We start from the raw sequence: 24657 nt of genomic DNA, 5'->3' as shown, positions 1-24657 counted from the left end.
TCTGAGAGATAAAGGTTAAATAAGAGTTGCAAAACCTTATCCAACAAAATATCAGTAAGTTTATGCTCTCTAAAAATATGCATGAAAGAATTATTTATGTGAAGAAAAATTTCATACTTTATGGAATAGTGCTCGTGTCTTTGAGTATATAAGAGGGTAAATACAAGGATCTGCACGGTAAATTAACATCTGGAAGAGTAGAATTTGAAATCAAACAACCACTAACTATTTGGTTTGAAACAGAGATAGAGAGAGAAGAAAGAAGGAATGGACATCAAACCAAAATTGTATTAATCTTCGGCAATAAGATGCTAGTTATAATTTCCAAATAAAACTTGACACTCCCAAAACAGTCAACTTGGTTATAGTAGTGGCAGAAGACAATGTACCAGCCTCAAAAGCGTAGTCACTTGTCATAGGATCTTTTACCACTGTAACAGTAAGGCCAGCATTTGTTGTGGCATTACCACAAACATAGATGCCACGTGGAGAAACCGAAGCTGCTGCTTGAAGAAGTTGACTTTTACCAAGTCCAGGATCACCTAGTTAAATGGATAAATAATAATTATAATTATAAATATCAAAATTTCAAGAGTTTAAAGACTCCCATCAATTGTAGGTGAATTTTGGAAACAGAAAAAACTAAAAGGGCTGGCAAAGTTGGTTCCAATTTAATGCAAGAAAAAAAAGAACATAAATTACGTACCAACAATAATTATATGGATATCTCCTCTGACAGGTACCTTATTCTGATCCATAGAATGCTTTCGAACACCACCAAACAGGGACAATGTAATTCCGGCTTTAGCAAACAAAGAAAAGAAGAAAAATAGAACATTTACCATTTTCTGACATCCAAACTTATGCTTTAAATTCAAGAAACCAGCTATACTATTCAAATGCATAAACAACAATAGAACCTCTGAAGGCTGCTTGTAAACCAGATGCTCATGTGATGAGCGAAACTGAATATCTCTTGGTAAAGAATGATTGCAATAAATAGTATATTTATTAAGTACCGGAGAATGGCACCACAATATTCCATCACAAATTACAGGTTAAGATGGGTTAGATTCTATTCTATTTTTATTACGTAGGAGCTCAAAGATACGAGAGCATGGAGAATTCTTCTTCATTGTATTCATTCAAATCAGTGAAAAATGAATCAATAAGCTATACACCTATATGTAAGCTAACTATCTTCTAACTGTCATATTAACTGTCTAACTATCATATTAACTAACTAACAGTATGAATGTATTGTATATGTATTGTATATGATTATATCTATATCTGATATCCCCCCCTCAAGATGTACTGTAAACATTTTTGATAGACATCTTGGATAATAATGTTGTCAATGTAGTGGATGGTACAGGCTTGGTAAATATGTCAGCAAGTTGTAGGTTGGAACGAACAGGAAGTAGCTTGATCGAACCATCTGCAAGTTTTCCTCGAATGAAATGACAATCGATCTCGATGTGTTTTGTCCGCTCATGGAAAACTGGATTGTTGGCAATATGTATTGCGGACTGGCTGTCACAAAAGACAAGAGCTGGTGTAGGAGTGGAAATATTAAGTCTTTAAGTAGTTGTATGATCCACACGACTTCACTTGTAGTGTTAGCTAATGCTCGGTATTCTGCTTCGGTGGATGACCGTGAGATGGTTGCTTGCTTCTTTGCTTTCCAAGATATCAAGCATCGCCAAGGAATACACAAAAGCCTGTGACTGACTTCCGTGTGTCTGTGCAAGCTGCCCAATCGGCATCAGAGAAAGCCCGAAGCTGAGTTGAAGAAGATGCAGGGAAAAAAATTCCTTGACCAGGTACTGATTTGAGATATCGTAACAGATGGTTTACGGCCTGCATATGCGTTGTCCGAGGCTTTGACACAAACTGACTTAGTTTGTGGACTGCAAATGCAATGTCGGGACGTGATAATGTGAGATATAGAAGTCGACCAATGAGTCGACGATATTGCGAGATGTCTTCAATTGGCTCACCATCAATATTGTTTAAGTGCAAACGAGGTTCCATTGGAGTTATTGCAGGTTTACTGGCCAATAAGCCAGTGTCCTCCAAAAGCTTTAGGGTGTAAAGCCGTTGAGAAAGACAAATCCCCTGCTTAGATCGTGCAATCTCAAGTCCAAGAAAGTATCTAAGTGAACCCAAATCTTTGAGTTTGAAGAGGTCTTGGAGAGATGCCTTTAAGTTGTGAATAAGATGCGATGAAGGGCCTGCAATGATGATATCATCCACATATACGAGTAAGGCAATGAAAGAGTCTCTTGAACCTTTGGTGAATAAGGTGTGATCAGATTGAGATTGATTGAATCCTGTCCGAATTAATGCTTGAGAAAACTTAGTGTACCACAGTCGAGACGCTTGACGAAGTCCGTAAATTGATTTGTGAAGTTTACAGACCAGCTTGGTGGAGGAATGATCGCGTTGGGGTTGAGTTGAATACCCCAGTGGCAAGTCCATGTAAACTTCTTCCAATAAATCACCATTAAGAAAGGCATTGTTTACGTCGAGTTGAGCAAGTTGCCAATTGTGGCTAGCTGCTAGAGCAAGTAATATTTTGACAGTAGCTAACTTCGCCACTGGCGAGAAGGTTTCAAAGAAATCGATACCTTCTTGTTGAGTGTATCCTTTGGCTACTAAGCGAGCCTTGTGGCGATCAATGGATCCATCCGATGCATACTTGATTTTGTACACCCACCTACAGCCGATTGAGTGTTTTCCTTTTGGCAAGGGAACAACAGACCAGGTATGGTTTGCTTCCATGGCTTTCAGCTCCTCATTCATGGCTGCTCGCCATTGATGAAGATGCACAGCTTGATGGAAGAATTGTGGCTCATAATGAGATGAAACATTGAGTATAAAATTTCGATATGAGGGAGATAGAGAGTCATATGATATATATTCTGTCAATGGATAAGGAAATTTGGAAGGAAGTGATGTTTTGGAATGCATTAAGTTGCAGTGGAAATCCCGAAGGTATGATGGAGTTTGTGTGACCCTCGAAGATGTGCGACGTGGAATCATGTTTGTTGATGGAGTGTCTGTTTGGTGGTGTGAGCCCAATTCTAGTATTGAAGTAGATTGAGGTGGAGTGACCACATCAGCTGTTTGTATGTTGAATGGAATGGGTAAAACAGTTTGAGAGAATGGATCAATGCCAACCTCTGAATGAATTGTCATGAAAGGGAAAGTACTCTCATGAAAAATTACGTCTCTGGAGATAAAAACTTCTTTGTTGCTGATATCAAGAAGTTTGTAACCTTTAACTCCTGGAGAATAGCCAATGAAAACACATGCACGGGCTCTAGGTGACAATTTATCACGATTGCTTGCCAATGTGGATGCGAATGCAAGGCATCCAAATGTCCTTAAGAATGAGTAATCAAAAGTTTTCTTGTACAGAATTTCATAAGGAGACTTGTTGTTATTTGAAGGAGATGGGACTCGATTGATGAGATAGGTGGCAGTCAATACACACTCTCCCCAGAATCTAGCTGGTACACGTGATTGGAAAAATAATGATCTGGCTACATTGAGGAGATGTTGGTGTTTTCTTTCGACCACCGAGTTCTGCTGTGGAGTTTGAACACATGAGAATTGGTGCATAATGCCCTTTTGGAGGAATAAATCTGTGAATGCCAGTTCTTTTGCATTGTCAGTGCGAAAAGATTTAATCTTTGTTAGAAACTGAGTCTCAACCATGGAGCAAAATCGGACAATAACACCCTGTGCCTCAGATTTATGTTGGAGTAGATATATCCATGTATATCTAGTGCAATCATCCACTAAAGTGAGAAAATAGTGTTGCTGGTTGTGCGTGGGGATGTGATACGGACCCCAAATATCACAATGTATAAGGTCAAATGAACAGGCAGACACATTATGGTTTGAGATAAATGGTAATCTTCGTTGTTTGGCTATCGGACATACAGGGCATGATTTACATTTATCCAGTTGAAGTGCATTGTATTGCAAGAAATTTCTCAAAAGTTCCATTACTCTAGTAGAGGGATGACCAAGTCTACAATGCCATAAATCCACTGATACCTGATTTATAGATGCCTTCTTAAACTCTGAGATGAAGTCCAGAACATACAGCCCATTGATTTTCCTACCCTTGCCAATCGTCTTCTTCGTCCTGATTTCCTGGATGATAAATGAGTCATGGCAAAAACCTATCACAGAGGTGGTGTTGGCAAGGAGGCAACTTACAGACAATAGATTGAACTTGAAGGTTGGAATGTACATAACATCTTCAAGAATTAAAGAATCCCCAAGTCTAACTTCACCACAGAAATTAACGGTGATCGTGGTGTGATCGGGCAGAGTGACGGTCGAACCATTAACATGTGTAATTGATTTAAATAAAGATGCATTTGAACAGATGTGTCTGGATGCTCCAGAGTCAATAACCCAACACGTTGCATAGTTCAGATTATGAGAATCAAATGTGGATAAGCAGGTACCTGTGACAAGATTGCTAATGGGCTCATTGGCCAAGTTGTGTGGGCTGTCAAATGATGATAATTGTTGAGTAAACATTGTCCGTAGTTGTTCCATTTGATCTTTGCTAAAGCTTTGGAACACATTTGGCGAAGAATCAACATCCTCGGTAGACTTTTGAATAGAAGAATTGGATTGCCCGGAGATCTGATTTGCACTGACAGCATTCGGTTTAGATGAGTAATTGCCACGCTGCTTGAGACCTGGAGGATAGCCATGTATCTTGTAACAAGTATCTTGTGTGACCATGAATGTTACACTTGGTGCAAAAAGGACGTTCTCGATGCGTTTCACGGAGCAATCTTGGTGGCCCTCTGGCCTTGAATTGTGGTTGAGCCTGATCTGTCTTGACAGAAAAGGCCATACCTCCTGTGGAGGTGATGTCCGGAGATTGAATTCTGATGTCCCTTTGACGTTCTTCTTGAATCACCAGCGAGAAAACCCGATTAATAGGAGGAATCGGATCAATCAATAGGATTTGAGTACGAACTTGAGCGAATGAATCATTTAGACCCATGAGAAAAGTCATGATGTAGTCCATCTGAAAATGTGTTTCAATCTTTTTTACTCCCTCACAAGTGCATTTACCGCAACAGCATACTGGCCGAAAATTATTTAATTCTTCCCAAATCGCCTTGAGCTTGGTGAAATATACGCTAATTGAGTCTTGATTTTGGCGTAAGTTTATCAAATCACGTCTCAACTGAAATATGCGAGGCGCATTGTGCTGCTGAAATCGCTCTCGGAGATCATCCCAAATGGCTGCAGCAGAATCTGAGAATAAAACGCTTGCTGAGATATCTTTGGAAACTGAATTCAAGATCCATGAGATGACAATATTGTTACTCCGGGTCCAGTAATTGAGAAGACTTGATTCTGTCGCTGAAGGTTTTGCGATTGTGCCATCAGCGAACCCCAATTTGTTCTTGACCGAGAGCGCAATCTTCATGGCCCTGCTCCAAGATGTGTAGTTATCTCCGGTGAGTGGTTGTGATACCAATGTAAGACCCGGATTATCTGAGTGATGCAGATAATAGGGGCTCATCGGATCATCAATGGCGGATTGACCATTGGATCGCAACGAAGTCGATGTATTGCCAGAAGCCATGAATTACGTTGCTGAAGATGTGCGAAGGAATAAATCTTGAAGAATAATCCTGAATCTCAGATCTCCGATTAATGGAGAAATATGTGCGGAAGTTCTTGCTCTGATACCATATTACGTAGGAGCTCAAAGATACAAGAGCATGGAGAATTCTTCTTCATTGTATTCATTCAAATCAGTGAAAAATGAATCAGTAAGCTATACACCTATATGTAAGCTAACTATCTTCTAACTGTCATATTAACTGTCTAACTATCATATTAACTAACTAACAGTATGAATGTATTGTATATGTATTGTATATGATTATATCTATATCTGATAATTTTTTCACTAGAATGGCAGTGTGGCATTTTAGTTCAAAAATAAGACAAGGTTTACAGATTTCTAGCTATTGCCTGATAATAAATCGGAAACCTCTGAGTTGCGTATTCATAGAGATGAACCATTCTTGGATTGTATATAATTGTCATATTTAGAAAAAGTAATATGGTGTGTTGAAGGAGCTAAATCTGATACGTCACCAGAATCATGGTTTTGATTGAACAATGCCAATATTATACCTACAATCTAAATGCTTATTCTTGGATAAAGCTGGATAACATTCTTAAAATTAAAGGGTATAGCGACACAATGGTTCTTAATCTCATTTTTCATGGTTGTAGATTAACTGAAACAAAGTCAATCAGAATAATTTTCATATACCTTTAACAAGCTCATGCCCATAAATGGATGGACAAATTGATTGCAGAATTTGACGAAAGACATCAGAGCCATGCTCCTCGGAGAACTTTACAATGAATTCTAGATCTCTGGGAGAAAATGAATATAAATCAAAACGCTCTATATTCTTGGCATTGGCGTTTTGCACATCCTCAGTCAAGGATTGTGACTTTGAGTTTGTTATTGAAACAACTTCGACGTATAAATAATACAGTGCTTGATTTTTGCCTTTTGACTTTCCTGCCACAGAAGAAATCAAAGCAGTTCTGTTCAGTACATGTTTAGGAATCATGTAAATAATGGAAATATTATGTTGAATTTCAGGAATTGCAATGGAAATATTTTTGTCAGATAGATCTAATTTTTATATCTGACAAAAACACCTATTGTTTGGGGAACACGATATAAATATAAGAAGATATGTCAACAGGACAAAAGTCGAGGAGACGGCATAAGTTTGACTTTCAGCTTAAAAATCCTTCCAAGTCCTCATTAGATGGCGCAAAAGACTGGGAGAATATTGTGGATGTTGCAGCAGATAGTTTCACATACCTCCTCCAATATCCATATAACTATTGATCACTCGTATTATGCCAATGACAGTCACAACATCACCAGGAACGCATGCATCCACAAGATCTTCAGTCAGCTCACATTCAACAGTCCGGGGAACACGCCCTTCTTCGTGATGTTCGGATTTCAGCAGCTCCTGAATCCTATAAATCACATTACGTTACATTAGGAAAGTATCAGACAAATAGTATGGTATAACATATAAGGAGGGAATTTTCTTAAGTATGGCAGTTGATGAAATGTCCGCAGCCACACCTGATCTTTTGGAAATCGATTGACCGAGCACTAGATCTGATTGGATCAAAATATCGACTCCTGCAAGCTTGCATTTCACATTTTGATGGTGGAGAAAATTTCCCCTCAGGAAAGCCACATGTAATAGTAGTCCCGCATTTAGCACAGGAAAAACTCATTTGCATCACCATAGGGCGGACTGTACTAACTTTTATCACTGTTCCGCGTACTGAGACAAGCCTATCTATTTCATCATTCAATTAAGGAACTACAATTATTTACCCTGTAAAGCAATTTTCATCACAAATAACTCCTATATATTAAAAACAATAGTTGAAAAGATTCACAGCATTACCAATATAGGCGGCCTTCAGATTCTTTAGAGCAATCATGGACTCCGGGTAGTTGTGCAGACGGATATTAACCTTTGCATGATTTTCACTGAGATTTTCTCTTATGAAAAGGACCTGCTCGAATTTTGACAGCATGTAAATATCATTTCCAAGCACAACATGCATTGGCTTCTTAAAATACACCAACACTACTCTTTCTATGTACCTTGTGCACTGCAGCACTCATGCACAGCAGAGCATCTTTAGATTTTTCCTCTAATGCTACGAAAAATGCCTCAACTGCACATACTTTCCGGAACTGCTGGAAGTCCAAAGGTAAGTAGAAGAAGTGGCCATCCTCTTTTACCTATCCGTCAAGTTAGAAAGTTACACAAAATAGGCCTTTCTTGTACGATTATATGATGATACTTTGCATATGGATATCAGTATAGGATAAGTAGATTCAATCAAACATTAATCATGCTATAAAACTACCCTGCTTCCAAAATTCTTATGCCAATGAAGAAGCTGTCTTCAGATTTTGTATTTATCTCGGGAATGCGAACCGAGAAAATATCATTTGAAACCAAACTTCCATTGCATTTTTATTTTTCAATGAGACCATTACCTAAATCGAGGAAAAATGAGTAATCACATCTTATGCTTCTACATTTCTTAAAATGCAAGGTCCAAACGCAGCACTACGAGAATACACGTACCTGAGAAATAAATTGTTGACCTGAAGAAGAGGAGAAGAAGTGAAATAGATCGGATGTTATGCAGTGTCTGAGCTCTGAATCTTTAGGATTGATGTGGGGAAAATACAATGCCAGGACGCTCCAGCAATCATTGACCGACCTCGGTTGGAGTTTCGATTTAGCAGTCATTGCCGCCGAGTTGCCATACATCGCGGTTGAAAACGGTGGGGCACGGTGCCACTGCACCGGTCGATTGAAATTTCTCTACTCTGTTTGAACGGCGGGAAAAAGAATATCTGCTAATTTTTGCTTTCGATGCCCACTAATTTGGAGCCAAATTAGGACTGGACTAAACCCGACCCGTGGATAGTTCATTTCGGGTTGGATGGTTAGCACTATGGTATAAACTAACCAATTGAGTTGCATATAAAAAAAAATTAAAACTTGGAATAAATATCTATGAGTTTCAGCTAGTTGGATTCAAATATCGAAAATTAAAATATTTTTTGTTCGAATTTGGTTTGAATCAATGCTAAATTTCGACTTCGAATCGAAATATTTGAAAATATTCATCAACTAAAATAAATATTCGAAATATATTTATTTAATATATAATTATATTAATGAAATATTAAATATCACGAATGACTCACGATATTTATATTACTCGAAAAAATTTGAACGTGTTCGTATTCACTTACCAAATTACAATAATTTATTTAAATTAATACTAAAATATAATCACTTTTTACATTAATATTTTTACATCTCTGACCATCCAATTAAACAAAGATATTTCTTAACATAAATATTTAATTCAACGTAGAGTATATACGGAGAAGAGTGGGTTTTATGTGAGACCATCTCATGGATATTAATCTGTGAGATAGGTCGACCCTACCGATATTCACAATAAAAAGTAATATTCTTAGCATAAAAAGTAATCTTTTTTCATGGATGACCCAAATAATAGATTTGTCTCACAAATACGACATGTGAGACCGACTCACACAAATTTTTGCCTACAGAAGACTTCTTTTTTGCTACCAAGTCTATCAACAATTTCCATAAAAAAAATTTTATTAATAATTAAAAACTCTTTTCCAGAATTAAAATTTTAGACTTATCATATAAAATAATTTAATGCCATTAAAAAGTGTTAGATTTCAATTCAATTATCTAAACGGTATTCCAAAAATACTGATAAAACTGATTTGTCTTATTAATATTCAGGTTAGTTTATGATATAACGAAAATATTTTTTTTTTTAAATGTTAATAGATAATGTAAATATTTCGTATTTTTATGAAAGTTGATGATGGTAAATATTTCTAAAATTTCTTGAAGGGATCTCCGAATCGAGGCTGACAAAGACACAGACGGAATGTGAAATCTCGCAGAGATCCGATTATATGTTCTCTTTTCAAGATTTCTCAAAAACAATAAAGAAAAGAAAATAATTTCTCACACTGGTGGAACCAACATATTAGTGGGGGTACCTTTAGCAAGAAAATGGATAGGAAGGTGGGATGGGGTTTGAGCACGTGGCTGTTGGTATTCAACTACCATTCTTCTGGGGTTAAAATCAGTGAATCTGTCTCAGATGCGGCTTCCCGGGTTGGTTGGCCTCGTAGTCATTACCCATCCTGCCCCTGCCATGATATGTGCACAAATCGAGAAACTTTGGCTATTTTCTTTTGCTGAGAGATTGGCAACACTGGAGAGAGTGGAGCACAATTTCTTGGGTATTCTTTTTAGCTTTTTCACTCCGACCTTCTATACATTTTGTTGGTGGGTTTTGTCTGTTTGTCCACAAAGTTGTAAGTAATGGAGTACACAGTTGGGTTTTGGGGGTGGAACAGCTGATCAATTTGGTGGGATTTTGGAAATGCTTGTTTTACATGTTTTGTTTTGTTTGAATTTGAATATTGTGTATGCAAGTGGAGCAAAATGACTTGATGTTCAAGTGGAGAGAACGTTGGATTTTGGTATTTTCTGGTTAGTTCATTCTTTAATCTCCAACTCCTTGCTACTTGTTAAGAAAATTGCCGCTTCTATAAGCACACGATTTCTCCAATTATATGTTCTTTAACTTGTTGAATTGGGAAAATAGAAGCTGCCATTGAGAAGGGATGGAACTAGGATTTTAATTTACTGCCTTTTTTGTTGTTGTTCCCCTCGTATAAGGACCATGGAGAGTGGAATTTTTTTTAATGAATTGTTGTTTTATTGTTCAAAAAGATGATCTTTCTGTCAGAGAAGTGACTGTTTTAAGGCTTGGGATAACTAATCATGATTCAAGAACTGGGTGTCGATTTTCCAATAAAAAGTGAAAGTGAGAACGATTTGTTTGTTGATAATTTGGTTCGGTGCTGATTCGAACCTAAGTTTAATTGGTCAATGATCGATGGTTGAGAAAACTATTTTGAAATTACTGATGGTCGGCTTGTGTCACAAAATTTGCTGTTTTGTACACTTTTAGGAAATGTGAGCTTGATCCCATGTACAATGTCAATTATGCAGAAAATTATTTGCTGTAACGACAATTATGACGAAAATCAGAGAAGAGGATGAAACTGCAATTAAGAAACCAATAGCCAGGAGGCTAGGCTTCTCCCATCATAAATCTTTCTCAGAGCTGCTTTCAGATGCAGTTGAGGATTCTTCACCTGCCGATGTTTCTCAAACTGCGGTTGTAGCCATCAGACCAAGGACTGTTCGGTTCAAGCCAACCGGGAAGGTAGTTACTTATTTCAAGGCCCTTTATATCTGTTGTTGTTTGTGTAATTTTTTCATTTTTATTGTCCTTGTTGTTTGGTATCCGATGAATCCAGGTGGAGGTATTGGCCCCAAAGTCAAATGCTACTTCAAATGTGGTATACAAACCAATTGCTAAATTCGTAACAAGTGCAACTCTTTCGGTCTTGGCAAATTTGGTTAGTACAACATGGTCATATTTCCAATCTTCCGAAATTTTTGGCTAAGTATCATTTTTTTATTCTGCCATAGCGGATGTGTGACATTTTTAGTCTTTCATATATGCAAGTATTAACTTTAGTTCAATATTTATGTTGCAACAATCGAGTTTAGCATTTCTTCGATCTATATCTTCCAATTTACTAGGACATCCATAAGGTTCCAAATATGTTGCTCCAACATAGTTATGGAACTGAAAATGACATGTTACCAAAATGTTCTTAGAACAATGTTTCCATTTGTTGTAAAGGTATGTATTTTATGAAAAAAAAATTGACCAAGGGAATAATGATTTTTATGAACGTGTTTTTGATCAGGGGAGTAATGATGTTTATCCCAGACAAGAAATCGCGGAGGTTGGTTCATGTATTAAAATACCAGAATTGAAGAGAAATGATGTGCTAGAAAATTCTATTGAAGACAAATGTTTCTTGCTACCTTCTAAAAACGAGGAACGAGCTTCATCTGATGGACATAGCTGGAGGAAATATGGACAGAAACAGGTTAAGGGAAGTGAGTATCCACGAAGTTACTACAAGTGTACATACCCAAATTGTTTGGTGAAAAAGATGGTGGAAAGAACACTTGATGGCCAGATTGCGGAGGTGGTCTACAAGGGTGAGCACATCTATTCAAAACCTCAGGGACCTGCGTGTGATGCTGCTCAATTTGAGGGAAACAATCCTGTGTCGAATAATCAAAAGGCTGATAGAATTGAAGGGCATGCAAGCGAGTCTAAAGATCAGATTTCTGTCGAGTCATTTACCCAATCAGGTTTTGTTGGTGTTTCCCAGAGAATCAATGAACCAGTTACGGATGTTCTGTTCGAGGCTAGTGCCTCAACTTCCAATGATGCTGAGAAAGGGGGATGGGAGGAAGGGAGTGAAGCTTTGGTAGCGGAAGATGATGGTTTTAAGAGCAAAAGAAGGTGATATAGTTATTTTACGCTGGCACAAGGATATGTACAGAGCTGCAAACAAATCGAATTGAACTTAATTGCTTTTTTTTTAGCTCACATTGGGTTCATATTTTTTAGCTTACTTCAAGCTACAAGAATGAACTCTCTTGAGCTTGAGTTCGGTTCTAAAAATGCAAATTCTAGCTCGATTCTTTTAAATTAAACTTGTGAGAGCATATTTTACTTTGAAGTATATTTATAAAATATTATTATAAGCTTTCAAGCGGCTTGAGAGCTATTTTTTTAATAATTTAGGCTCAAAAACATGTATTCAAACATGTCAGAACTTGCCAAGTTTGATATTTTCGAGTGTGAGTTAAAAAAATTTGAAACTAGCTCGAAAAGCACCGAACTTGTCCAGTTCAGTTGCATTCCTAGTCATATGTGAAGTTTTGATATTTGAATTCGAGAACGATAGCATTTTGAAGTTTGGGTTTTATGCTGCAGGAAATGTGAGATCCAATCACTAAAATCAGGTAGAATGGAGAAAGCCACGTCCAAACCCGGGAATGGTGTGCAGAGCAATATGGATTCTGAGATTATCGGGGATGGATTTCGATGGAGAAAGTACGGCCAGAAAGTTGTCAAGGGGAATTCATACCCAAGGTTAGTATTCTATTTGTCAACTTTCTTGGCTTTCCCTAGTATAGAAATAAAATGCGAGTCTACAAGTTCAATAAAATATAGGGAAATTTTTTTTAGATCAACATGCTTGATTTTTGTTGGACCATTTAGTATATAACAAGCATGAGCAACCATTAAAAATGTCAAAAAAATGCTAAAATAATCTTTTCAACAATTTTTATAAAAAAAATCAAATTTATAGAATTTATAGCGGAAAAATACTTCTTTGACGTGATGAATTTTGGTTGCTGTTCTTTTAAATTACTGGCATCTTGACATGCATTTCACAGCAATTTGCATCACCAGTTATGTTCGTATTTTGAGTCAATTTAGGGTGAGTGGGAATCTCGAAATAGTCGGCTCTTTTTAAGACAGTACCACTTGGCATCAGTTCCGTTTGTTGTTGGCTCATAGGTTGTATATGTTTGATTGTCCTTGCAGGAGTTACTACAAGTGCACCAGCCCGAAGTGCAAGGTGCGGAAGTATGTCGAGAGAACTTCGGAAGATCCATCCACTTTCATAACGACGTACGAGGGTCGGCACAACCATGAAATGCCAATCAAACTTGCAAATTCGGAGGCATCTAATACAAGGACTAGGAGCAAATCATGAATCGATCCCTGCGAATCCAGAGAAATCGGCAGATGCATGTGTGTGTGTCTATATATATATACACGCCTACAAATTAGGATTACTGCACTGCTGATCCAATTCTGGAAAATGACTGGTTCATATGACCGGTTTCTTTTTTCTTTTTTTGTGTTTCGAAAATTTCGATCCAGAATCCTGACATTCAATTATATATAGTTTTGAGAAACATTGTCGTACAAGTACAATTTGAGTATAAAATATTGGTGTCTTATTTTCTTCGTATTTGACAAATTCTTTATATATACACCAGTGAATCGACGTACGCCTTGTGTGTTTGTTTAATATTTTTTATAATTCATTTGGTTTATATTTAAATGAGAGTCAAAATATAATTATAAGAAACAGTGATGAGGGGTTATACTGTAATTTTGATATATGAATTTAAAAAATAAAAAATAAAAAATAAAAAATGATCTAAGGAGGAATTGAACCTAAAGAGAAACAAATATTTTATTTGTTGAACTACATATATTTCGCATTAAAGTTTTAACACTTTATGAATATATATATATATATATATATATATATATATATATATATATATATATATATATATATATAATTATTAAAATAGACCATGACACCAAAAATTAATTATTCTAAGAGGAGTGTTTTTAATGCAGGAAATTTATTGAATTTTAACGACATACGTAGATTTTAAAAGCCTATAAGTATTCAATCAAGACTTTTGCGTACTCTATTGAAGTCTGGTGGTATTCAAAATAGACCTTTCATGGAGTTTTACACAGTCAAATGACATTCAACATTGACTTTTAAAAACTTTATAAAAGTCTAGAAAAATTCAAATTTTCAATAGACTTTTAATATCTTCATAAAATTCATTATCATACAAACATTAAAGCCTAAAGTACAACTATAAATTGTCAAAATTGTATTTAGTTCAACCCAAAGATTTAGACGGATTGTTAAAACTTCTAACTCATACAAGCTAATTATTTCTTTTTCTATTGCTTCACATCACATCTCTTCTTATATTCTCTGCTATTATCTATATCTCCTATCATTTATATCTATCACTCTCTCAAATTTTCAAAATATATCTATATATATTTTCATCTTTCCTTTTTAAATTTTTCGTATTTTAGCTGATTTTTCATTTAATAATTTTTTATTTTAATATCATAAAAAAATTTGAATTCTAGATTTGATTTTGTGATTTTTATTTTATAATTTATAAACATTAATGTAATATTCAATAACAATAAAAGATTATTAAAAAAAACTCGCTTAATTCTTAATAATTAAATATCCTCACAACAACCATGGTTTTTTAATTGTTTTTAGCATTTTCAATTAATATATAAGTTATAATATTTTTATACAAAATTATATCTACACAATAATAAATATTATTCTTTGTACGTGTATATTATCAATTCAAAAACAAAGTTACAGATTAATCAATTGATGTATTTTTAAAAATTTACAATCATGAATACAAATCCACGTATATACACATGTAAGGATTAAATGATTCAACTTTAAAATAATTAAATTTATTCATTAATATAAATATTGAAAAATATTTTAAACTGAATATGTTATATATGTCAATTAATTATTAGTTCATAATATGTTATAATTAAGTACAAAATTTATAAAATTCTATAAAAAAAAAAAATTCACAAAAGCCTATAAAAATCTTGCAAAAAAATCTATATAAATTCACTTAAATATATGAAATTCTGTAGTAGTCAATAAAAATTTATCAAATTCATAAAAGTTTATTATTTGAAAAAGTCTTAATTGTATACATTCTACTAATTATCTCAAAACTTAATAATATAGTATAGATAATCATGAGTTACGAAGTAATATCCAAAATAAAGGCCCGATTAGAGATTTAAACAGAGTAGCAGCCAAATATATATTCTTGAATTTTATTAAGAGATAATTGTTTATTTACATTAAAAATGTTAATAATATTTTCTTTATATAAAATAGAATTTAAGAAGGCCGTGCATAAAATTTATATAGTGTATAATGGGAACAATACGAAGTGGTATGCAAAAATAAAAGATTGGTTAATTATGACGGTTTAAATCGATTTAAAATAATAAATCATTCTACAAGTTTAATTAAGTTTTTAGGGTCCATTTAACATAATATTTGGCCTCTTGAGTTCAGGCAACAAGCCCACCAGTTCACTTAAATGATCACCCTTCAATTATATTCTTCCTATCATTTTTTTTAACACATTTTGCAAATACAATATTCATTCAACGATAAATTTATCGTCATGTCGATTTCATAGTTATAATCTCGGCCAAATCCACTAGAAAGATTACAAAATACTATATAAAAGATGATATTTGAAATTGTCAGAGAACATCAAATATTCAATATATCATATAAACCAATTTAATATTACTCAAACTCGACCCAAATAAGTTTTGAGTCAAGTCGAGTATGAGTTGTACTCAAACTAGAAGCCATAGCCATTGATTACTTCAAAATAAGTTGTACTCATATCGGAATTTTAATGTGCAACTGAAAGCAAGTTCGACCACGTATCGATATTATATATATTTCAAAATGACTTCGAATTTTGAATGGTTGTGAATTGTGATTAGATTGAACTTTCGAGTTATTTAAATTGATAGAAAATGAAAAACGCAAAGGACCTACGAGAAATAATAGGTCGTGGCAAATTAAAAACTGCAGCTGCTAAATGTCGCTTTGACACTAAGTATCAATCTTCTCGTATAAAAATATATCGAGAATAACATTTTCAGTCTAGTATAGAATGAACACACTTTTAGTGGAAGCATAGTCGATACAGTATATGTGCGTTCTTTTGTCCAAAAATGGTAGAGACAATATCCATTTCTTCTCGAACAATTGTTCTGAACAGAAAATTTAAAATTTTGTTTACATCAGATTCCAAATATTATCATCTTAATTTATTTTAAAGATCTTTTTGAATTTCTTAACATCAGGGACTCCCGCGATGGTTCAAAAAGGAATAGGAATCGAGACAGGCTTCGACTAGCTACTATAGTAGTTAGTTGGTTTAGATCTTATTTATTGCAGATGGTTATACGTATTCATGCTGATACGTTATTTTACAATAATTAATGGATGATTATTTTCAAAGTAATTTAAATTTAATTTGAATGATTTTGCCAAAGCACGGCATTTTTATATCACAACGTATGGCAACTGGCAACTTAATTATATTCAACAAAGTTTTACAATAAATAAAAATAATTAGTATCGATCAAGAATTAACTTCCATGACTGAGCTTTCGACTTGTTGGGAAAGATAGCCAAATTAAATAACTTTTCGTACAGCGGAAGTGTTGAATCTTTTCCCTTTAGCGATAATATTAGATCAAAGTATTTCCACGATATCAACAATGATAATAATTATGAAGAAAACGACACAAGGATTTTTACGTGGAAAACCCAAATTAGGGAAAAACCACGAGACCGAAGTCCAACAAAAGAAATCTCCACTATATCAATAATGGGTACAAATCGTTCCTACAAAAATAGGAGATAACAACAACTCTCCCTAGAACAACTTAGGGGACACCAAGAACTTCAAGAATAATTATTCTTGGATGAAACACACACAATCTCACTTTCAAAGTGGAACTAACACAACTCTAATCACATAGAAAATTCTTTCTGATGTGGAAGATCGGACATTGCCGCAACCACAGAGCATACTAAAATTTATCTAAATGACTAGGCTACACAACACTCAAATGCTTGTGCTTTTGGGATGTTTTTGGGATGGATTGAATGGATGCAAATGCATGGTATTTATAGGAAAAATTTTTGGGGTTGGTGAAGTGTGAATGGAGGATGTGTGTTCAAAGTTTGGTAGCCAACTTTGAACCAACCTTTAAAAAAAAATGGTTTGAATAAAAAAAAAATGTGCTTGAAATGTCAACAATTCTCCCCCTCAAGCTTCATTTTGTAGATTCAAACAGACCTGCAATATTTCTACAGTTTTCCAGCTTTTCTTTGGACAATGACTTCGTAAACATATCGGAACCATTATCATCGGTATGTATCTTCTCAAGATGTAACAATTTCTCGTTCAACGCATCCCGGATCCAATGATACCTTACATCGATATGCTTTGACCTTGAGTGTAAACTAGAGTTCTTACTCAAATGAATTGCACTCTGACTATCACAGTAGAGCGTAAATTTGTCTTGTCTCAAACCTAACTCTTGTAGAAACTTCTTCAACCATAGTAGTTCTTTACATGCTTCAGTTGTGGCTATATACTCGGCTTCTGTTGTAGACAATGCCACGCACTTTTGAAGTTTTGATTGCCATGATACTGCTCCCCCTGCAAATGTCATCAAGTATCCGGATGTGGACTTTCTAGAATCAACATCACCAGCCATATCTGCATCAGTATAACCTTCTAACACAGTTTGACTAGTTCCGAATCTCAAACAAAGCTTAGAAGTACCTCTCAGATATCGGAATATCCATTTCACTGCTGACCAGTGATCTTTGCCAGGATTCGAGAGAAATCGACTTACCATGCCAACTGCGTGAGCAATGTCAGGTCTCGTACATACCATTGCATACATCAAACTGCCGACTGCTGAAGCATAAGGAACCCTCTCCATTTCTTTCTTTTCTTCTTCACTTGTGGGACATTGAATGGAACTTAATTTGAAATGACCTGCAAGTGGAGTACCAACAGCCTTTGCTTTATCCATTTTGAATCTTTCAAGAACTTTCTCAATGTATTGTTCTTGAGATAACCATAGTTTCTTATTGGCCATATCCCTAGAGATCTTCATTCCAAGAATCTGTTTTGCTGATCCTAAGTCTTTCATTGCAAAAGACTTGTTAAGCTCCTCCTTAAGCTTTTCTATCTTGCTTGGATCATGACCAATGATCAACATATCATCAACATATAACAATAATATGATGATATCATTCTGATCATATCTCTTAACAAATACACAATGATCAGAATTGGTTCTGCTGTACCCATGATTCATCATGAATGTATCAAACTTCTTGTACCACTGTCTTGGAGCTTGTTTCAACCCATACAAACTTTTGTTTAGTCGACACACCATATCCTCTTTGCCTTTAACTATGAATCCTTCAGGTTGGTACATATATATTTCTTCATCTAGATCACCATGAAGAAATGCAGTCTTAACATCGAGTTGTTCTATTTCCAGATCCATACTAGCTGCAAGTCCCAGAACAACTCTGATAGAGGACATCTTCACCACTGGTGAGAAAATTTCATCAAAATCAACACCTTTCTTCTGGCTGAAACCTTTCACAACTAACCTCGCTTTGTACCTTAGCCGTGATTTATTTTCTTCAGTCTTCAACCTGTAAACCCATTTATTTTTGAGTGATTTCTTACCTTTTGGTAGCTTTACTAAGTTGTAGATGTGATTTTCATGAAGCGATTGCATCTCTTCTTTCATTGCTTCGATCCACTTATCTTTTTGTGTACTTGATACAGCTTCTTTGAAACTCTCTGGTTCTCCGTCATCAGTGATCATCACATACTCATGTGGGTTGTATCTCATAGAAGGTACACTTTGTCTGGTGGACCTTCTGATCTCTGTTTCTGAAGGTGGAGTTGAAGAGTTGTCTTGAGCATCTATTGGCTCAATTATCTCATCATGCTCAGTTTGTGTTTCTCCCCCGTGATCCTGAATTGTGGGGAAATAAACTGGATCTAAATTTACAGGAAATTCTGAATTGGATGATTGTGATTGTTTGTTGTGTTCCGCATCAGAACCAACTTCATCTTCGAGGAATACAACATCTCGGCTTCTAACAATCTTTTGATTCAATGGATCCCATAATCTGTATCCGAACTCTTCATGGCCATAACCCAAAAATATGCACTTTTTGGATTTGTCATCAAGCTTGGATCTTTCATCTTTTGGTATATGAACAAAAGCTTTGCAACCAAACACTCTCAAGTGTTTGTATGAGACATCTTTCCCTGTCCAAACTTTGTTAGGAACATCACCATCTAACGCGGCTGATGGAGAAAGGTTGATCAAATCAATTGCAGTTCTCATAGCTTCGCCCCAAAAGGAATTGGGCAATTTGGAGTGTGATAACATACACTTTATCCTTTCACAAATTGTCCTGTTCATTCTTTCAGCTAGACCATTGTGCTGAGGGGTTTTTGGAACACTTTTCTCAAGCCTGATACCATGAGTTATACAGTATTGCTCAAACGGACCCCTGTATTCACCACCATTGTCAGAACGAATACACTTCAGTTTCTTTCCTGTTTCTCTTTCAACTTTTGCGTGAAAATGCTTAAAGACCTCAAGGACATGATCTTTAGATTTCAACGCAAAGCACCAGACCTTTCGTGAGAAATCATCAATAAAGGTCACAAAATACAGTGCACCACCGAGAGTTCTGTCTTTCATGTAACACAAATCTGTGTGTACTAACTCCAAGCGTTGAGTTTTTCTTGATGAAGAAAAACTTTGAAATGCAACTCTGTGTTGTTTTCCGGCCAAACAATCAACACAAGTTTCCAAATGCATACCAGATACTTCAGGAAGGAGTTTTCTCTTAGCCAAAGTTTCCATTCCCTTCTGGCTAATATGTCCAAGTCTCTTGTGCCACAACTCAATGGATGAGGTTTTTGTAGATGCATGAACCTCTCCATTTGATATTTTTGCTTGCATGAGGTAAAGAGAATTTTGCTTCATACCTCTAGCAATAATAAGAGATCCTTTGGTGAGTTTCCATTTTCCTCCACCAAAGTGACTGGAACAACCATCATCATCAAGCTTGCCTGTAGAGATGATGTTAAATCGAATATCTGGAACATGTCGAACATCTCTGAGAACGAGATGACACCCTGTATCTGTCTCCAAGACAATGCTCCCCATACCAACGACCTCAGTCAAACCTTGATTGGCCATTCTAACTTTGCCAAAGTTTCCACTTGAGTAGGACGCAAACATATCTCTGTGTGGAGTAATATGATATGAAGCTCCCGAGTCAATCATCCAATCAGTTTGCTGGTATGATATACTGACACATGCATCATCACCAAGGATGATAATATCTCCATCGGATGTAACTGCAGTCGTGTCTTTCTCTTCCGACTTTGTCCCATTCCTTTGATCTCTCTTCTTTTTTCTGCATTCTCTTTCATAGTGATTTGGACCTCCACAATAATGACACTTGAATTCTTTTCTGGTTTTGGACTTTCCTCTGGATTTGTCTCTTCCTTTATGAGGTCCTCTGGTGTAATTTCTTCCTCGATTATCAGCTATTTCTGTAACTAATGCCTTAGTTTCAGAGTTGGCTACTTGCTCCTTTCTTCTGGACTTTTCATTTAGAAGACAATCTTTGACTGTTTGTAATGTCAGTTTTCCATCAGGAGCAGAATTACTGAGCGACACCACAAGAGTATCCCAACTATCTGGCAAGGAGCTCAGTAATAATAGTGCCGTAACTTCGTCATCCAAGGTAATCTTCATGGTGATAGATTGGTTGATTAGACCCTGGTAAGCATTCAGATGCTCTGTCATATTTGCATTTTCTTTGTATCTCAGTCGTGCAAGATTTCTGATAATCGAAGCTTTGTTCAAGGCATTCTTTCTCTCAAACATAGCTTCAATTTTGGTCCACAGAGCATCAGCTTTATTCTCGTTCGCGAAGTGATGAAATATACTGTGTTCGATAAAACGTCGTATGAAACCGACAGCTTTTCGATGCAGTATAGTCCATTCTTCGTTTGATATGTTTTCTGGCTTGGCACTATCTCCACTCAATGGCAAATACAGATCTTTGCAATATAGCAGGTCCAACATGCTTGCCTTCCATATGGAATAATTTGATCCGTTGAGTTTAAACATTCCTCCAATGGATTCTTCCATGTATCCTAACACGGCTCTGATACCACTTGTTGGGAAAGATAGCCAAATTAAATAACTTTTCGTACAGCGGAAGTGTTGAATCTTTTCCCTTTAGCGATAATATTAGATCAAAGTATTTCCACGATATCAACAATGATAATAATTATGAAGAAAACGACACAAGGATTTTTACGTGGAAAACCCAAATTAGGGAAAAACCACGAGACCGAAGTCCAACAAAAGAAATCTCCACTATATCAATAATGGGTACAAATCGTTCCTACAAAAATAGGAGATAACAACAACTCTCCCTAGAACAACTTAGGGGACACCAAGAACTTCAAGAATAATTATTCTTGGATGAAACACACACAATCTCACTTTCAAAGTGGAACTAACACAACTCTAATCACATAGAAAATTCTTTCTGATGTGGAAGATCGGACATTGCCGCAACCACAGAGCATACTAAAATTTATCTAAATGACTAGGCTACACAACACTCAAATGCTTGTGCTTTTGGGATGTTTTTGGGATGGATTGAATGGATGCAAATGCATGGTATTTATAGGAAAAATTTTTGGGGTTGGTGAAGTGTGAATGGAGGATGTGTGTTCAAAGTTTGGTAGCCAACTTTGAACCAACCTTTAAAAAAAAATGGTTTGAATAAAAAAAAAATGTGCTTGAAATGTCAACACTTTCGACATATATATACTTCATTTGTAATTTTATCCATACATATCTGAAAACAAGAACTCAATCTCTAGAACAATTATTATAAATTATAAAAATCCTCCATTATTCGTATAATAAACCTTATTTCAGATTGTCAAGCCCATTTGATCTCTCATTTCGGTCTCTTTATTTCTGGAATTCCACGATCCCCAGAGTAAAAACCGAACAAACTTTACGAAATTCTTTGAAACCGGCTTGCTTTGCCGGGGCTTGAAATCCCTTTTCCGTCCTCTCTCTTGCGCCTGGAATATAGGCCAACATTATCAAATCAACATCGAATACCAGCTTAGAACTTATATCTTCGTTGGGGGTCTCTGGAAGAATACGTTCCACGATGATCATTTTCCCGTTCTCCGGCAGCGATCCGCGGCAGTTTCCAATATTTTTAAGCACTCGGAGTCGCCCCAGTTATGGAGAACGAACTGCAACCGAGAAATAGAGAAGTAAATATTATCTTCCACCTACAAGACCTGTGTACCAGCTGCCTTTTGTTCCCACGAACTAATTTTCTTTTAACAAAAACAAAACAAACATAAAGTTCGAAACAAAAACTTATTCCAATAGCATTACATTTTAATGTGAAAATTTAGATTTTTTTTTTAAAATTAAAACTTAACAGATGTCTATGTTGGAGATTTAATAAAATATCATGTGATTAAATCCATATATCACAACACATAAAGAATTTATGTCGAATTATCAGAAAATATAAATAATAGTAAACATGCACCAGAATTCATTGATTGATCTAGCATTTGAGTTATAGATTTTCCAATCTAACAGAGAATCGACCACCTTATTATTGACTTAGATGAGAGAATGAGAGATCTAGAATATGTGTGTCGTATATATAATCTATCTGTTATTCTTTGTGCCTCAGGACCATAGCCTTATATAATATTAGCAGTCTTCGACCCATCATAGAAGACTTAATAAATTGAGTTTCTATAAATAAGGTGCATCATACCAATTTATTTAATACTTTGGAAACTCATAATTAATTATATCATTTTATTGGACCTTTTATTATATAGCTTGTCAATATACAATTAATTAAATTACGTAAGTCCACAAAACAGTTGTAACAGTCTATGCACTTCACAAATCTATCAACAATGAAATTTATATTAGTATGATCGTTGATAATTAATCGTCCATCTGCCTTGATTGTGAGCCCCTTATACTAATTAAATGCAAAATTATGTGATGACTTGTGTCGGAATTTGTAATTAAACAATGATTTTCAATGCATGCAGTCTACACGTTTTCACATTAATTATTAAATAATTTAATTTGTGATGGCTTTGGATTGACTATGAGACGCACCTTCATCAAGATGGCATCCCCTTTGGGCACGCTAACAAACATGTCTCCACCAACATGCTCCACACCTGAGCACATTCATTATAAAATAATGCGAGCAGGTCTCTTGTGAGACGGTCTCACGAATTCTTATCTGTGTGACGGATCAAACCTATCGATATTCACAATAAAAAGTAATATTTTTAGCATAAAAAATAATTTTTTCATAGATAACCCAAATAAGAGATCCGTCTAACAAAATACGACCCGTAAGACCGTCTCACACAAGTTTTTACCAAATAATGCTCAGCGTTTTTTATATATGAATTAAAAAAAGAGTTTCTTTTGGGGTAATGTTGAAGGTAGTAGTAAATCTCTTGGTAATTATATAGACCTGTCTCACATGAGAGATTAATATTTGTAATGGTGATATGTATACATAGCAGGATAAGATGGAGATTCTCGGGTAGTGTGGGGCAGATCGAAATTTATTCCCTTAATAGTTGGATGCTTCGAAATGATTTTGTTGAGTGAAGCACCGATTTCACCTCCCACATCAACGAGGGACTCAAACCCTCGAAACCATCGTATGTCTCGACAAATTTCTTCATGAAAATCGTCGAATTATTGGACATGGCCTCGTGAAAGATCGTGTGAATCTAGGATCTGTCGCGTGGTACTCGTACAAGCTCTTTTTATGTGCTTTGTTGAACAGGGTTCCTCCCTCCTGAACCGCATCCTTTAGATAGTACCTTTCATGTAATTAAATATATAATTATTAAGTATGCATTAGAGTTCCCAAATTCACAAAAAAATTCTAGATGACGTATGGTTAAAATATTATGGCTTGCCAGATATCCATGAGAACTTTGTCCTGAGTCATGAGCAAAGAAGGAGCCATGGAAACTCCATCTTCGTTCTTAGTCAAGAATCCGCACACCGGGGCCAGAGAATACAGCCGCTCCGCGCCGCCATCGGGTAGTGTTTTCTGGCAGCATTTCAGCACAGAATGGCTAGCCAGCAGGCTGAGGATTCTGTCCAGCATGCCACGCGCCTCCGGGTTGGTGGCATGAATCTGGGAGGCGAGTTCCGCCGTAGAAACAAAGGCGCCAGGCCCTTGTTTCTTGATGAGTTCGAGAAGGTCCAATTCAATGGCGGCCTTGAGCACAGAGGGGAACACTGAAGCAGTGACCAGTTGCATTGCGAACAAGAAGTTGGAATCCTCCATCGTAGAGGTAAGATTATCAGAAACTGCGGTGGAATCCATTTTGATTAATTTTTATCTGTTTTCTGGTGTTTGAGTTGTTTAGTTTGAGAATTTTCCTGGATGGAGCATGTATTTATAGGCTGTGA

The 24657-nt window shown here is 35.8% G+C and overlaps 2 protein-coding genes and 1 pseudogene across 4 annotated transcripts; 1 reads left to right on the top strand and 2 right to left on the bottom strand.

Moving 5' to 3' along the window:
* Positions 1-389: 389 nt before the first annotated feature.
* Positions 390-8549, bottom strand: LOC140820455 (probable DNA helicase MCM8; the record flags this gene model as incomplete). Its single annotated transcript, XM_073180740.1, has 8 exons — positions 8214-8549; positions 7721-7861; positions 7518-7629; positions 7184-7406; positions 6908-7071; positions 6338-6595; positions 707-802; positions 390-542 (listed from the first exon to the last, which is right to left on the bottom strand). Coding segments are annotated over exons 1-8 (1336 nt in total), but the record flags the coding sequence as incomplete, so codon positions are not given.
* Positions 8550-9532: 983 nt separating this feature from the next.
* On the top strand, positions 9533-13617 carry LOC140820476 (WRKY transcription factor 44-like). Of its 3 annotated transcripts, XM_073180771.1 has the most exons (7): positions 9533-9939; positions 10135-10190; positions 10716-10932; positions 11027-11128; positions 11486-12096; positions 12574-12732; positions 13192-13617. In XM_073180771.1, the coding sequence occupies exons 3-7, from the start codon at positions 10741-10743 to the stop codon at positions 13361-13363; spliced, it is 1236 nt and encodes a 411-aa protein (XP_073036872.1). In that variant the 5' UTR covers positions 9533-9939; positions 10135-10190; positions 10716-10740; the 3' UTR covers positions 13364-13617. The 3 variants fall into 3 exon arrangements, with proteins under 3 accessions (XP_073036872.1, XP_073036874.1, XP_073036871.1); XM_073180773.1 differs by lacking the exon at positions 10135-10190 and having other exon boundaries at positions 9533-9937; XM_073180770.1 differs by having other exon boundaries at positions 9533-10190; positions 13192-13616.
* Positions 13618-21995: 8378 nt separating this feature from the next.
* LOC140820485 (caffeic acid 3-O-methyltransferase 2-like) lies at positions 21996-24630 on the bottom strand (annotated as a pseudogene).
* Positions 24631-24657: the final 27 nt, after the last annotated feature.

Source organism: Primulina eburnea, unplaced genomic scaffold, assembly GCF_022965805.1.
Source record: "Primulina eburnea isolate SZY01 unplaced genomic scaffold, ASM2296580v1 ctg1064_ERROPOS200000, whole genome shotgun sequence".
Lineage (NCBI taxonomy): Eukaryota > Viridiplantae > Streptophyta > Magnoliopsida > Lamiales > Gesneriaceae > Primulina > Primulina eburnea.
The sequence above is the reverse complement of the archived record's forward strand: the minus strand, read 5'-3'. Positions and strand labels throughout refer to the sequence as shown.

Coding starts and splice junctions, on each gene's coding strand:
- LOC140820476 (XM_073180773.1), top strand. CDS start 10,741: ATGACGAAAATCAGAGAAGAGGATGAAACTGCAATTAAGAAACCAATA. Junction 12,097..12,573: donor GGTTTTAAGAGCAAAAGAAG/GTGATATAGTTA, acceptor TTTATGCTGCAG/GAAATGTGAGATCCAATCAC. Junction 12,733..13,191: donor AAGGGGAATTCATACCCAAG/GTTAGTATTCTA, acceptor TTGTCCTTGCAG/GAGTTACTACAAGTGCACCA.